Source organism: Copadichromis virginalis, linkage group LG14 (genome assembly GCF_057382275.1).
Source record: "Copadichromis virginalis isolate Kocher_CV1m ecotype Utaka linkage group LG14, C_Virginalis_male_GT1.1, whole genome shotgun sequence".
Classification (NCBI taxonomy): Eukaryota; Metazoa; Chordata; class Actinopteri; order Cichliformes; family Cichlidae; genus Copadichromis; species Copadichromis virginalis.
Genome location: NC_140631.1, coordinates 31,767,403 through 31,782,237, shown reverse-complemented (window position 1 = coordinate 31,782,237; position 14,835 = coordinate 31,767,403). Strand labels below are relative to the sequence as shown.

At 40.1% G+C, this 14,835-nt stretch overlaps 1 protein-coding gene across 12 annotated transcripts in view; it reads right to left on the bottom strand.

The window, feature by feature from the left end:
* Positions 1-6,808: 6,808 nt before the first annotated feature.
* synrg (synergin, gamma) overlaps positions 6,809-14,835 on the bottom strand; it is a 42,391-nt gene continuing 34,364 nt past the window's right edge. For 7 of the 12 annotated variants that reach the window (XM_085430460.1, XM_085430463.1, XM_085430462.1 and 4 more), the window contains 2 exons: positions 10,649-10,681; positions 6,809-7,814 (listed from right to left, as the gene is read on the bottom strand). In XM_085430460.1, the coding sequence (XP_085286586.1) occupies positions 7,683-7,814; positions 10,649-10,681 (165 nt within the window). In that variant the 3' untranslated portion in view covers positions 6,809-7,682. The other 5 variants (XM_085430465.1, XM_085430466.1, XM_085430471.1 and 2 more) reach the window with 2 other exon arrangements.

The following is a 14,835-nucleotide window of genomic DNA, read 5'->3' as shown; positions in this document are numbered from 1 at the left end:
AGTACTACTGTAAGAGACCAGCACTGAGCTGAAAATTTCAAGCCACGGAGATCAGTGCACAGATGCTTTTCTGATATCCCAGGTGTAAAAAGGAATAAAAACACCAGAGGTACGGGATTGTACGAGGATGTTATTTCAAACCCTGAGACAGTGACATTAAAATGTAAAAACATAAAAAGATAATATCACTCTTTGCATTCACCCCTACACCCATTGTTTTGGACTTTTACCAGAATCAGAGTGCACATTTAAAACAAAACTGAAAGCATAAATTTTCTCTTTTCTTTTTCTAACTGTGAATGGAGACATCTCCGGGATTTTTTCACATGAACAGGCAGCAGTCTTTCCTTCTCCAAAGGCCTCTTGATGTTCAATCTGCACAGCCAATTTCCCCAAGAGATGTCTTCAGATGTCAAAAAAGCGTTCTGTCATTCATTTCTTTTTGCTGTGGTTACAGAGCAGCAGGCAGATATTGATGAGCACCATTTGTCTTGTGCCCACACTTCTGAGGGACCTCCAGAGTGGTCCTAACAATGAATTCCATTACCCACAGAGACGCGGCTCGCTACAAAATGCTCAAGTGATGGGCCCAAATTATACAGCGCGGACACCATTTCTGGTGGGAGTGCGTTAAATGTTGCTGGAGGTTGCAAAAAACTCTTTTAGTTATCCCCTTACCCTCCTTCTGGTAGTGTTAACGCGCACACATGCACGTGGGAGGGGGGGGGGGTTTCAGAGCACAGTCAAGCACTAAAAGTAAACACATCCTTCATCAGCAGCAGGATATTATCGTCTATCATTAAAGCAGTAAGCAAAACCATTTGCATCATCCTGAGTGTCGGAGCAGGCCTGGCTCCAGCCGTGCAGTCCATGCAGAACGAATGGCACTGAGGACATTTCTGGAGATGACATTCAGACATTCAGTCAGCAACTCAACGGAAAGCATCAAATACTGGTGAGCTGCAACACACCGCTGTGTGCTAATATTGTCTTTATGATATTTTAATTTGTTGTTTTATGATGAATTATTTAATGTTCAGTGTACAAAATGTCAAGTTAAAAATGCACAATTTGGCATCTTCAAACTGCCTGCTTTATCCAAATGAGAGAACAAACCCCAAATATGATATTTTTTGACTGTGTTTGCACTGGCTAAAGACAGAGGAAAGTGTTTCATGTGGAAGCTTTTAATGTTCGGTTCATCAATTGTTGCTAGGATGCGGACATGTAGTGACCTGTTAGTTTTAACACCAAGGTTTTGGACAGTATTGGGAAAATTAGCATTTAGCTTAAAGGTGTTTTTTGTAATAAACCTCTGTATAGTTTACTCAAAGGTTTCACCACTAGGGGCAGCATTTTACCCCCTGCTGTGTGCTGCTTTAACTTTGTCTTTTGCAGGCTGCCGTTTTAAAGAAGAATGTGCTCTTAAGTCTCCTTATTAATAAAGACTGCTCCATCATCACTACGCCATCCTATGGTACAAAGTGGTATTTCACAAAGTACAGCCCAGCTCCAGTTCTGCTTTAGTTGCTAACTACTAGTTAGCTGTTTCTGTACTTTTGTTTCATTTTGAAAGATTTATCATTTTAATTTAAATATTTGCAGAACCTGATGCAGATTTAAGTTATTGTAGTTGGAATTTGTAACTTTGACAGAAAATACCATTCAAGTCATCAATGCTGTAATTTCGTCACGCATCGGCGTGCGAATGCTGAACAGTACAGACTCACAGAGCCGCTAGCAGACTGCTGTTTAACAATAAAACTAATGTAGAATTAAAAAGATTACATCATTGTTTTTAATTTGTACATAAACAAACAAACTAATTAATATTTATGTGGTTTCTACAGTCGGTTAATCATTCAGGGTTGAAGCTGCCACTGTAGATCCTGAGGTCATTCTTGCGTTATTATATCAGAAAATGTTTTTCTTTCCTTTTTTGAAAAGAATAATTATCTTTGTCTATTTTTAGCACCAAATATTATGTTAAATATAAAATAGTGATTGAATATAAACAGAATATATAAGAACTGTGGAACTGAAAATGCAACACAACAGTTAAATTATTATGTTGTTATTGTTATTATTATGTAAAATCGGTAGAAAATACAGTTTTCAGTTTTCATCGTAGGTTTTGTTGCTGCAGTCCTGGTAAATAATGAAATTTTTCAACCACACGTAGCAAATAAAAACATCCACTGTGGCTGCAATGGATTACTGAATCATGGCCTCTTTGGGCTTCAAATTATACAGCCTCTAATGATCCACTATAATCTGCATGAGCTACACAACTACTGCTGTATCACTCGGTTGTAAATCCTGCATTTCCATTTTAATAAGGCCATGCACACAAGCCCATTATTAATATAAACACACTGCCTCAATTTTAGACCTGACATGCTGTGTGGTGTGAGTCAAAGCCTGCATTTCTTTTAGCTTCACAACAGTTGGAAACATTAGGAGAATGGGCACATAGAGGATGCTGCTTAGATGGAAACCTGTGTAAAAGTCCCAAAGGGCAGATTTAAATGTTGTTAGTGCTTTGTGTTATGGTAATGAAAATTCAGGGTGCAAGCAGTTGTATAGAAAACCATAACTGAGAATAAAAGATGGAGAAAGGGGAGGAAAAACAGCCCCACAGTCTGACTGAGGGTCATCTGAAGCACAGCAGAATTTAGTTTGTCATGAAACAGTCATTGTTCCTCGGCGAGCAGCTGAACGAGCGCGTTGTCTCTGTGGTATAACAGTGACTCATCTGTCGGCTGCCTTTCAAGTCTCAGCTGTCTCAGCTGATTGGACACTGAAGCGAAGGACTGTGAGCCACGAAGCTTGAGTCTGTGCACTGAGCATCAAAGCAGTGGAAATGACTAATATTTGTGTCCAGGTCCTTAATGGGGAAATTGGGTCGTCATAAATTATGTTAAATGTTGGCTTTTGCTTTCCACTAACAGTGAACCAAAGATGAGCGTTAAAGGATACTCTCTGTACAGGCGGCTGTGGCTAAGGAGATAGAGTGGGTCGTCAAGCAATCAGGAGTTTGTTGGTTCGATCTGATTGAGTATCTTGGGAAAGGTATTTAATCCCACATTGTTCCCGATGCGTTCACCGGAGTGTGATTGTGTGTGTGACAGATTAAAAAGCTCCTAAAGCCCTGAGTGAATGGATGAATGTGGCTTGTAATGTTTCAAAGCACTTTGAATGCCAGTGGGAGTGTAAAAGTCCATTTGCCATATTTGTTAATTTTTATTTAATTTTTTTCAACAAATTCAGACCATGGAGTATATTTTGATTTGTCTTGCTGTTAAATACTCGGGAGCTCAATGTGCATTAATCCAAGGCCAAAAATAGACCTCAGTCTATATTATTTACTTCCATTTGTGTCACATTTGTTAGAAATAACACAGTACCCAGCATTTTAAGGACTTTTTAAAAAATGTAACTTTAAATGTGTCTTTCAAATAATTTCCATGACGTGCTCTTTTCATGAGGTTTTTAGGCTACTTGACCAAAAAAGTGACACTTTAATATCTTCTTGAACCACCTTTAGCTTTGATGATGGCACACATTCACTCATGCAATGAGTTTCGGGTCTGGAAAGTCAGTATTTGGCCACCTTCTTCAACATAGACTGAACTTTCTTAGACCACCTTACCTTTTTACTGTTGGCAGTGTGTTTAGCATTCCTATCATGCTGAAAGATTGAGCTGTTGCCAGTTAGATGGTGGCTTAAATGCAGCTCCAAACCATGACAGAGCCTCCACCGTGTTTTACAAATGGCTGTAGACACTTAACATTGGACCTCTTTGTTCAAGTTGTTGCCATAAAAATAATATTTTACTTTTTATTTTGCTTGTCACACTATGTTATTGTGGGTATTTTTTGTAGGCTAATGTTAAAAGATGGGAATAAAGATCTGGTTTTGTGAAAGGCTGCTAGTAACAAAGTGCCTGGAGACCCAATTTAAGCGTTTTCTGTTGTGTGCTTGTCGCCTTTTCTTATGCTTGAATAGGTCATAGGTCAGTTAACACAAAAAAGTATTTGTTTACTGTATTTGTGTTTTATTTAGTATAATCTAGATGTTGATTTGTTTATTGTGTTTTTTTGACAAGGCATGTTATTGAGTCAACTTTGGTAATTTCACAGTTGCGTCTTCAATAATTAATCCAGTCCTAATATTTCTACTGTAGATGAGTAATTAACCAATTAATCACTTTGCAACATTTCAGAAAAACTATGAAAAATCAATATCATGACTCATCTTCCAGTTCTAATTTATCAGGAATAGCATTCCGATTTAAAAAATGTAAGCCTTTGACGGTTTGTACGTTTTGCTTGATGAATGGCTCGAGTCATTTTATTGATAGTTTAAAATTTTTTGACTACTTTGAATACATTTTTGCTTGATTAAAAGGAAACACTTTGCTCAAACATCACCACCACCCCGCAAAAACGCAGGATTAGTGCTCAGTTAATCATCCCGAATGCTGCTAATACATTTAAGCTCTTCCTCTGCTGTCACTGTGATTAAATCTCGTAAACACTGAAACAGCTGCTTTAGAGTCTCAAACATAAATAATTGGAAATGTTGTCAAAATGTAAAGCGGGAAGCAGCTATTTCCACGAGGGTGAAGATGAACTTACAGAAGCAGCTGTTTTTAATCAATAATATGATGGGCCATGGCCACAAAACACCAAAGAGCAGCACTCAGTACAGCACCGTATCAGTTCAATCTCTTGTCTCTGCCAGACTGATCGTTTCAGCACGCCATCTCAGACAATAGGCGTGAAGATGGGCGCAGCAAGGAGAGAGACGAGGCTGCATTTTGATTTACGCGGCCTCGCTCGGTAATTGATTTCAGTGTTTGTAATTTTAGTAATCCTGGTGTTCACGGTGAGAGGAGAGGAATTCATTTTCTGCAGGAAATAAATTAGGGAATGGCGAGAGATAAAAATGGATGTTGGAGAACACACCTGAAGAGCGGGGGAATAATAATAAGACTGGTTTCACCCCCACCTTCCCCCAGACATCGCATTTGATTGGCTGAGCTCAACCGCCAGCGATGGCCCTGCAGGCTTGTTGGTAGAGAATTTATTCCATTTTGTCGCAAAGTGATGGAAATGAGGCCTCTCTGGCCGGAGAGAAAGTACATTATTGGGTAAAATGACAGAGGGAAATGTGCAGAAACATTCATGCATTCGGAAGAGGAAGCATCACAGGAAAAGCAGCGGAATAAGAGCAGAAAGCCACGTGAATTAAATGAGTCATTTTAAGGCCGTGCTGTGTTCAGATTTGAACACACTGGATGAATGAATCCAGAAAAGTGATAAAACATTGTTGACTGTGTGTTTAGCGGTGGTGAGGGTACAGCAGTGCATAAGTTTGAGGGTGTACAGGCTCAGCGTACTGCCAGGACAACCTGGATCATTTTTGGAGCCTTGCTTTCTCTGGCATTCTTTTCTGTTTAGGGTCCTTTATTTTGGTTTTTACCAACACTGCTATCGGCGTTTGGTGATAAATGATTAAATCTGGAGTAGGCACAATGTTTTTGGCTTCATGAGACAATAAAAATTCTTATTTTATTTATTTATTCCTATTTTAATTTTATTTACATGCCCATGTTGAAGTCTTGTTTGGCCTGTTTGTGCTGTTGGCAACTGATATACTTATTATCTGCTCTACCATATAAAGGTCATGTAGTCCCAGGCATGGTGATGATTTCATAAATATTGCAATTATTTTATAGGTTTTTGTGGATATAAATTAGTTCTTTTGTGAGATTAAAATCCTACAATGTATTGATAAGGTGTTGAAAGGTCATAAACATTAAATATGGGTCATTTTAGCCTATTAGTAGGAAGCTGCTAGGCAACTCCAAGACTTCATAATTGATGTGATAAGAACCTACAAGGTTTTGATTTGGTGTATCTTTACTATAATAATCAAATAATCTCTGTGTATGTTGTTCTCAGGTCCCCAGGGGTTCCTATCTATATCGGTGATCATGACATCATTGCGCTGCCTACCATCCATGTAGCAACAGCCTAAAATTACGCATTTATGCAGACATGATGCCTTAAAAAAGCATCATAGAAGTTTCATTTTCCAATAGTACCATCAAGTTTATATCCACTATCCGTTGAATTATAAGCCGAGTAATCACCTGGAAATTGGCTAAAAAACAGGCTAAACAGTGCACAGCACAGAAATGCAGTAGCTATAGTAAGAGAATATATAAATCAAGGCTTATTTTTTTATGCCTGTCTGGCGGGAGGGTCTTAAAATACAGAGTCTTTCAATTTTTTTGTGCGTGACTTTTTCAAATTTCAAGGAGCTTGCATTAAATACTTGTATTTTCTTTTTATCCTAAAAGGGATTTTATATGCAGAACTTTGGCTTCAGGCAATTATGTGGCAAAAGACCAAAGGTGATTAAAAAAAATGTAATGGAGTAGTAACATTAATTATATTCACCAAAGTAATGAGTTACTTTAGAACTACACATGTAGTTTTCAGAAGTATTTGCTTTCCTCAGAAGAAGCTGGTTACTTTATGGAAAATTATGATGAACTGATGTGTATTCAGTCCAGGTTAGTTATACTTTCTTCATTCACGATTACGTACGGCTCCCGAGCTAAATAAGTGGCTTCATTAAAGGCTGAACATAATGCTCAGAGTGGATGGACACATGCCCTCCAGCTTCTTGTGTCTGCATGGAAACGCCACAGTGCACACAAGCATGTCCTTCAGGTGAACTTGGTCTGCATGACCTGTAAACCTGATAATTACATTAACTCTGCGACACTTTAACCAGTTTGCACGTCATTTATTTACATAACATTCACATTACAGCTGGGTGATTAATACAAAGCTGCAGCATGACACTGTAATATACAGAAAATGCTGCTGCTGTTCAAATTCAGCATTAGTAAATACTTCCAGAATTTCAGCTCTGCACACAACAACAACACAAAGTCACAACAGATTCCCGTCAAATCCCCAACACCTACAAAATACAATTTAAATACCCAAAGAGGTGTTAAAGTTTCCTCACAAACAGTGCAAAAGACATTCAACACAGCGAAACATAATGCAGAGAAAGAGAGGCGCCTGCCTTCCGGCAGAGCAGAGATGGTTTGAATGTTAAAGATTTTCAAAAAGACATTAAAACCATAACAGCCACAGAGTTTCATCCAACAGACCCGAGACAGAAATACAATTCAAGTAATTAAATGGTAGACTTATGATTCACTAAGTCTGATTCACTGCAAACAAAAAATATACAAACAGAAGCAAAAACCTCCTCTGCCAGTGTTATAAGGATATTGCACACCTAATAATTTAAATAGGATTCACTGATTTGTTATATTTATTAATATTGTTGCATTTCTGCACGAATAGTCAGCAGAAATAATTTGTCAAAAGCAGCATTAAAAACAGATTTAAATATGACCTCAACTGCTGACCTGTATGGTTGAACGAAAGAGTAACCATATGAACCGACCAATGACTATTCAGGGAAAAGATCTGCAAATGAACACAGTCTGGGTGAGATTTCAGGATAATAAAAAAAAATCTAGAGGAATCCAGTGACTGTAGATGTCCTCCTCTTGCTCTTGGTGTGAGGCGAGTGGCCGCTCCACCTATCTGGTGGTAATTAGCTCTTGCCGCGTTACCATGGCAGCTCAGAGCAGGTCAGGCAGGATGAGGCCCGGGGGTTTGGGCTCCACACAGTTAATCCAGAAGTTGGCACAGCTGGCGTGGTACTGATGGCCCCCGTACATCAGCTTGAAGTTGTCTGTCTCCGAGTTGAACGCCTGTTAGAGTGAAAGGGTGAAATATTATAATAATATAAACCTGTGTGTGCACCTGCTTTACCCGGACTTCATTTTAATGCTGCTGAAAGGGAAAAAAGGCTAGTTTATTTTGACGAGCACAAAGCAGCCTGCAGCAGCATCCAATTAACTTGAATTCAATTCAGTTTTATTTATATAGCTCCAAATCACAGCCACAGTTGCTTCGAGGTGCTTTACATTGTAAAGTAAAGACTCTAAAATAATAGAGAAAAACCGCAACAATCAGATGGCCCCCTATGAACAAGACCTTGGTGACAGTGGGAAGCAAAAACTCCCTTTTAAGAGGAAGAAACCTCTGGGAGAACCAAGCTGAGGGAGGGACAGTCTTCTGTGGTTGTGGGTAAGAGGGGGAGAGGAAAAAAGACACGCTATGGAGTCCATGTCAGATCTACCGAAGGCCGTGATCCTCAGATGGAAAACCCCACAATGCAGTTATTTCTATGCCTACTTTTGTAGAGACTGAAATTCAAATATTTAAGGGGGGGAAAAAATCTGCCCCTGTGAGTAAGCGAGCATCTGAAAGCAGCTTTTAAAATCTACTTTTTTGGGAAGGCTGCAGGGAGCTCGCACCAGTCCAACCATAAAAGCCTCTTAATTAACTGGGAAATATGACACATGCCATTACCACTCAGCTGTATTGAAGGTATTTATAAAAGTATGTGCAGCACGCTTATCCAGAGCATGAATCAGCTATCCTCTGAGAGCAGCACAGCGGTGCACAGCACAGCACAGCTTCAATGTAGGTGACCCTGCAGTAAATTACAGCCAAGTTACGCAGGATGAAAATCTGCCTCTGGCGAGCAAAACATTTCAATAAACATGGGCAACGCCTACTGGGGAAAAACTCAAGTCGTTAAAAATGGCCTGCATAAAATTATATGAGAGCACAAGAAAAAGAAGAAGAAAAAATAGTGTATGAATAATAGTCCAACTGGTACAAATGTTCTATCTACAGAAATGCTGTGAGAGCCACATGCTGTGAACATCTCACTGATCATAACTAAATCTGACTGTTTATAAGGAGTCAAACTAAATCTAAAGATTTTCTGCATATTTAAAAAATGTGACTGTGGTTGAAATCAAGGGATGTTGCATGCTGTGACACTTTTACACTGTTATATATATATAAAAACTCAAGAAGGATGACAGTGCCCCTGGGATTTCTGTAAATGTGCTGGAACAAATAAATGTGCACCGGCTGACATTTAGAGAGACCTAAGATGAGAGGTGCTGTGTAGTCCTCTCTTTATACACAAAATATGCATCCAAGATGAAAATAATGTGTTGAAGTAACGTGTTTACAGCTGGGCATCAGATGACATTCTTTATTTAAATCTGGAGGTATGCATGAGAGCCATCAAAACAGCCATAGATATCTTCATGCATGCTGATTTAGCTCAATCAAAACACAGGAGAAGATTAGATATGTTTGAAGCTGCATGTCTAATCAGATGAAGCCATGTCTGCAGTTTTTATATTAAATGGAGGGGGGGGGGGGACCAAAACTGAAAAATTCCCTGAAAAATGAGAGGAAGCTATAAAAACATGATAGCAATCCCCTGTTTAAACCTGCTGACAACCTGATCAGAGGATCCAAACACACCACAAGTGACTGCTAAATGGGGCAAAAATAAAGCAAAATTATTCCCCAAAGATTTAACATAAAATGAACTGAAAGGAGAAAAAAAATCTGATCGTGCTATGACTGCAGACGCTGTAATTCCATCACTGTCTGTACTTGTATCAACAAATATGGATCACCTCATTTATTTTGTTGAGACAAAAAGGATAACAATGCCCCACCGTAAAGCCTACTGCGTCACAATGCAATTTGATTCTGAAAAACATTGCCTGAACTGGAGCTATTTAGAAAATGAAATGTGTCGAACTGACCCGAAACCCCTGAAATCTCTCACACACACACACACACACACACACACACGGGCTCTGATGCAAGTTTGCGATTTCACTGGGCCCAGCTGCGGCACGGTGGGCGCAATCAGGAGATGCTAATGTGTGTGATGTGCAGTTTAGGAGTTTGCATCCCCGGTGAAATAATGGAGCTGAAGCCGGAGAGAGGAATGAGTCATGTGCAGTGAATCACAGCCTCCCACACAGAAGCAGAGGGGAGACGCATGCAGAAATACACCACCACAACACACCATTAAGTCAAATACATCTCCACCTGCCTGAATGCAGTCTGCGGCACAGATGCTCCGCCCGATGAAGGGCTTTCTCAGACGAGCCGAATGACACATTTCCACTTTTCGCTTTTTCCTCCACACGCTCACATTTCACTGGAGGAGCGATTTCCTTTCAGAGACCCCTCTGTGCCCTGGCCTACTTGCTTCCACAAACCTGCACTTAGAGGAGTGCCAAAGCTGGGAAATGTTGGGAGGGAGAGGATGCAAAATGAAAGGGTGGTCAAACTAAAACACACCCCTGCTTTCACTGCAGTGCCTTTCCTGCTCCAGAGTTCACCTGTGTGTCAGTGAAGGGAGGCTAATATCCACCTGTTTTAACTAAACAGAGCCTTGTACACAGCCTGCCCTGGAAAATCATTTGTTTCTAATGCCTGGTTAAATAAAGGTTAATAAAAGCCTGCTGTGACACTACAGTGTGGGTTTTATGTTTTCAAGCTGGAGTTGTCAGATAAAACAGAGACTCTGCTAATTCATCTGACCTTTCAGCTGCATGTAAAGGTCCTGGCTCCTCTATCTGTTCGGATATGAAAATCAAGCTTTAATGCAAACTATTTTATTAGAAGTAAAAAAAAAAAAACAAGGCATAATTACCCTTAAGCTCCTCTCCCTGTCTTTAGTCAATGCCTGTAAGCACAAGAGCAGTCAGAGAGGTGAAGCATATTCATGCAGCGACCAGAGCAAAGTGTGCACAGAATAAGCAGCGAGCAGCCGTTTCACCACTTTTCACAACATGTTTTTGGGTGAAAACATGAAAGTTTTTACCCTCGGGGCTCCTACACATTTTTCCAACTCAGAATTCAAGAGATTTTGCCTCGATCGATCTAAAATATTGACTGAAGATTTTGGCCAGTATGCTCACTGAAACAAATCAGCGCGGTTTGTCACAGTTAATCCAGTCCTGTAGACAAATCTGGGTTGTAGACAGAAGGAGAAAAGCTGCTATTGCAGCGGCAGCACCTCACATGAACCAGAGTCTGTGTTTAAAATGACAGTTATCAACTGACATTAAAATAAAGGTTGAAGACTGAAAGAACAAAGGTTTGGTTTAATCAGACGTCTCCTGCTCAAAAAGAAGCTGAAATGTTGGGAGAAAACCAAGAAAGGACCTTTACCAGTCCCTCATGTTTTGATCTTGCCATCTTTTGCCGTGTTGCTGGTACAACAGCATGATTGGTTAGAGCTGAAACAATCAGCCAATCGCCTGAAACTGTATTGCAGCAGCTTTATATTAGCTGACTTAAAGCTACAGCTTCATCTCTGTTTTGTGGTTTTCTTCTGCAATAATAAACCGAATATATTTGTTATTTGGGTTATTGATCGAAAACAACAAAGCATGTGGATGCATGTGTTACATGGTGAAAAAAAAACACATCAATGACTCAAAGATTTACAAGCCAGCACAAACAGAAACCTGCCCTCACTGACAGCTTTCTTTACTGTGAGATTAAAAAAAAAAGCTACAAGTTGTCGGTGATACATCACCAGACCTGGAATCGAGCGCTACTTTTTAAGGTTAATGCTAAAGGTTAATGTTACTTTTAGCACAACCCTATTTAAAAAAGTGAAGTACAATGTAAACAATGTGATAATTTGGAACTAATTTTAATGTTACAATGTTGACTTAAGCATAACAATATAACAAAAACAACAAAATAACATACTTATTTAAATATCTGCTCAGTCTAAATTTGCTAGCACCAACACGTTTAAATAAAGTTGGGATGGGGACATGATTTTCGCTAATTTACGTCACTTCCACACAGGAAGTCGCTGAGAAGTCAACTTCTCAGTTTCTCTCAGCTTCAGATTTGTCGAATTTGTACTTTTGAACATTTTCAAAGAGTGCTCTTTCAATTCCCAAATTCTTTAATGTCGGTATTGCACGGTAAGTAATTTCCCTGACTTTCTTTGTCTGTGCAGGAGCCCCGCTAACCTCGACCAGATGGAAACATGCTGTGAAAGAGATGGGCAGCCTAAGAACAAAGCTGTGGTCCAAACTCCCGTGTGCTGCTGTCAAAACTACACACATTCAACTTGATAATCCAAATGCTTGAGGCACTTGAAAAAGCTGCATTAAAATAAATAGCCAAAAATGCTAAATTATTCAGCTTAAACTCCTTTCCAGTCCTTCTCCTTGTAAATGCCTAAATTAGCATTTATCGTTTAGTGGAGGAGCTGGAGCATCATTAGCCAAAAAGTATCACTTAGGGTGAAACTGCTGCTGCTTCTGAGTGACAAACTGAGGAGAGATGAAGCTGTTTGCAGTCGCCCATCCAAGCCCCTTAACCCAAAGATAACATGCAGAATGATTTAAACCAAAAAAAGAAAAAAAGGTGCGACAACCCAGAGAATATTAGCCAAACAGGAACATGGTGAGTCTGGCTGAAAGCGACTGTTTGGCTCTGTTTGAATCGAGAATAATATCAGAATTCAAAACATGAATTGAACAGGAGAGACTGAGCACATCGGCTGTCGAGCATTTTTCGCATTTCTTTGATGCCACATCAACGTCTCCACCCGCCTGCACCTTTGGTCGAAAAACAAACCGGCACCTCTTCACTGAGGGACAAAGCAACAATCGGTGCTGTCTGCCGTAGCCAAAGCTGTTCTTTCACTTCATTATACTCGCAGGGGATGCTATTCTCCGCTCGACAGTCTTACCAGGGTGGTTTGTGCCAAAAATGTAATTAAAAGATGGGTTATTAATCTCATGCTTGTGGCACAGAGACAAAATAAAACTGCATTAATTTCAGACTGCCTCTGCGCACAGAGGAGCGAGAGGTGAGAGAGAGTGCGTTTGTGTGTGCAGGTCTATTATCCGCCGTTCTCCCTGCTTATGACTAATGTGTAAGCCACATCTGCTCACAGCCTAGATGCCTCTCAGTCAGCCTTATCTTGTCTGGACTATCCATCTGGCTCTGGCAGAGCAGCAGACGGATCGCAAGAAACAATCAACGCCACCATCCTGCCCTCTAAACCGCAGGGTCCGAGAATACCCTTAATGGCCCACGTCGATGAAAATCACGACCACCCTAGGCAAAGAGGTACCGCCATCCTGCCCCGCTCTCTGAACAGTTATTAGAAACACCGACGGTTGTTAGCTCAAAGTGGCAAAGTGTGCAGCTACATTGAGATGGAGGTGGCAGAATAGAAAATGAAACCCTTCCAAGACAAAGTAACAACCTTTGTGACCTTGAGGAAGCAATCACAGGGTGAAAAAACCCACCCCGAGGTGCCAAAGTGACATCTTCCCTCTCTGTCATTTACTTCAAGAGCACACATTGTTATCCGTGGACACTTCTAACTTCATACTTCACCATAAAAGCAGGGAGACGACCTAAAGTGACTGTCTGCCCACCGTCTCCCCTGCAGTGACTGTCTGATCAGAGCCTGTCAAGCTCTGACTTTGTTCACATTGTGGGGCACTAATAGGAGTGACACCTGGCATTTAGAGTGTCTGGAGAGTTTACAAAGGAAAAACTGTCGAAACACTGACTTTGCAGCACCACTTTCAGGACTATTTGTATTGTTTCTGGAGTAACACTAAAGGAAAGTTCTATCAGAAATAGAAGCAAGTCTCTTCATACTGCAACTATATATCCAACACATCCATATGCTTGATAGACGTTTTGAAGGAATCGCTTAATTTCAGGTTCAATGTGGTGACTCTAAACGTGCAGATCATTTTTATAGCATCACCATCAGATCAAATTTAATTACATTTAACTGTTTATCTATTGCCTAATTAGTAGTATGGATGGCTATGGGGGAGGTCTTTATTGGTAGACAAAGTTGTAAAACCTATGAAAAAATGTATGCCCTCCTTCTTTCAAAGCCTTTCAAAAGGTTGAATTAGTCTTTGCAAGGCCCTGCAAAGACTCCTTATGTTTAACACTACTGGCTTAACCCTATCAGGTGACTATAAACCTCAGTTGCAGTTAAATTCTGTTTGATTCACAAAAATTGTCACCTCAATGCAATTTATATTTTAAGGTTAAGACCCTACAGTAATAGAGAGAAAAATCCCAGCAAATAGACTATGCCCAGTCAGCATGCACTTGGCGACAGTGGGAAGGAAAAGCTCCTCTTTAATGGGATGAACCCTCTAGCAGAAACATGCTCAGCAAGAGGCAACAATCTACTGGGGGTGGAGTAAAAGAGAAGAGAAAAAAAAAAGTGGTGGTTCCCTGCTTATTCTTCTATTTAAGCCTCTGGGGGACGCATGATGCACTCAGCACTTCTTCTCTATTCCTCTTTGCATTACTGATGCGTATATATGCTGCTACACATATAAATAACTCTTTGTCTACTCTCTCTTGTAGTTTATATTTGGTTCCGTCTCTATTCTTATTTTCTCCTTTCAACCCCACCCCAGTGGTTCTGCTGGAGGTCTCTTTCTATGAAATGGGAGTTCTTCCTCCCCACAGTCACCGAGTGTGTGACTGTCTGATGGTAGGGCTTTAGCTTACAATATAAAGCTTGAGACATCTATATAAAATTGAATTGAGATCAAACTGGGCCGTACAGCTGAGTTTGAGCCGTCTGGTTTTTTGAGCCGAGGTTGGCAGCTCTGGGGATAATTTTAATCTATTTGCAATAATAAAAGATATGAAGCATGCTGTTGCATCTCTTTCATTTATCCCAATCACACTACGACTAACTAGGAGGAAATTATAATTCAAGAACTATTTTGTTATGCTCATTAATCTTTTGTTACATTACGTGGGGCTCTTTAAAGTTTTTCGATCTACAGAAAGCTATCAAACAACTGAGTTGGA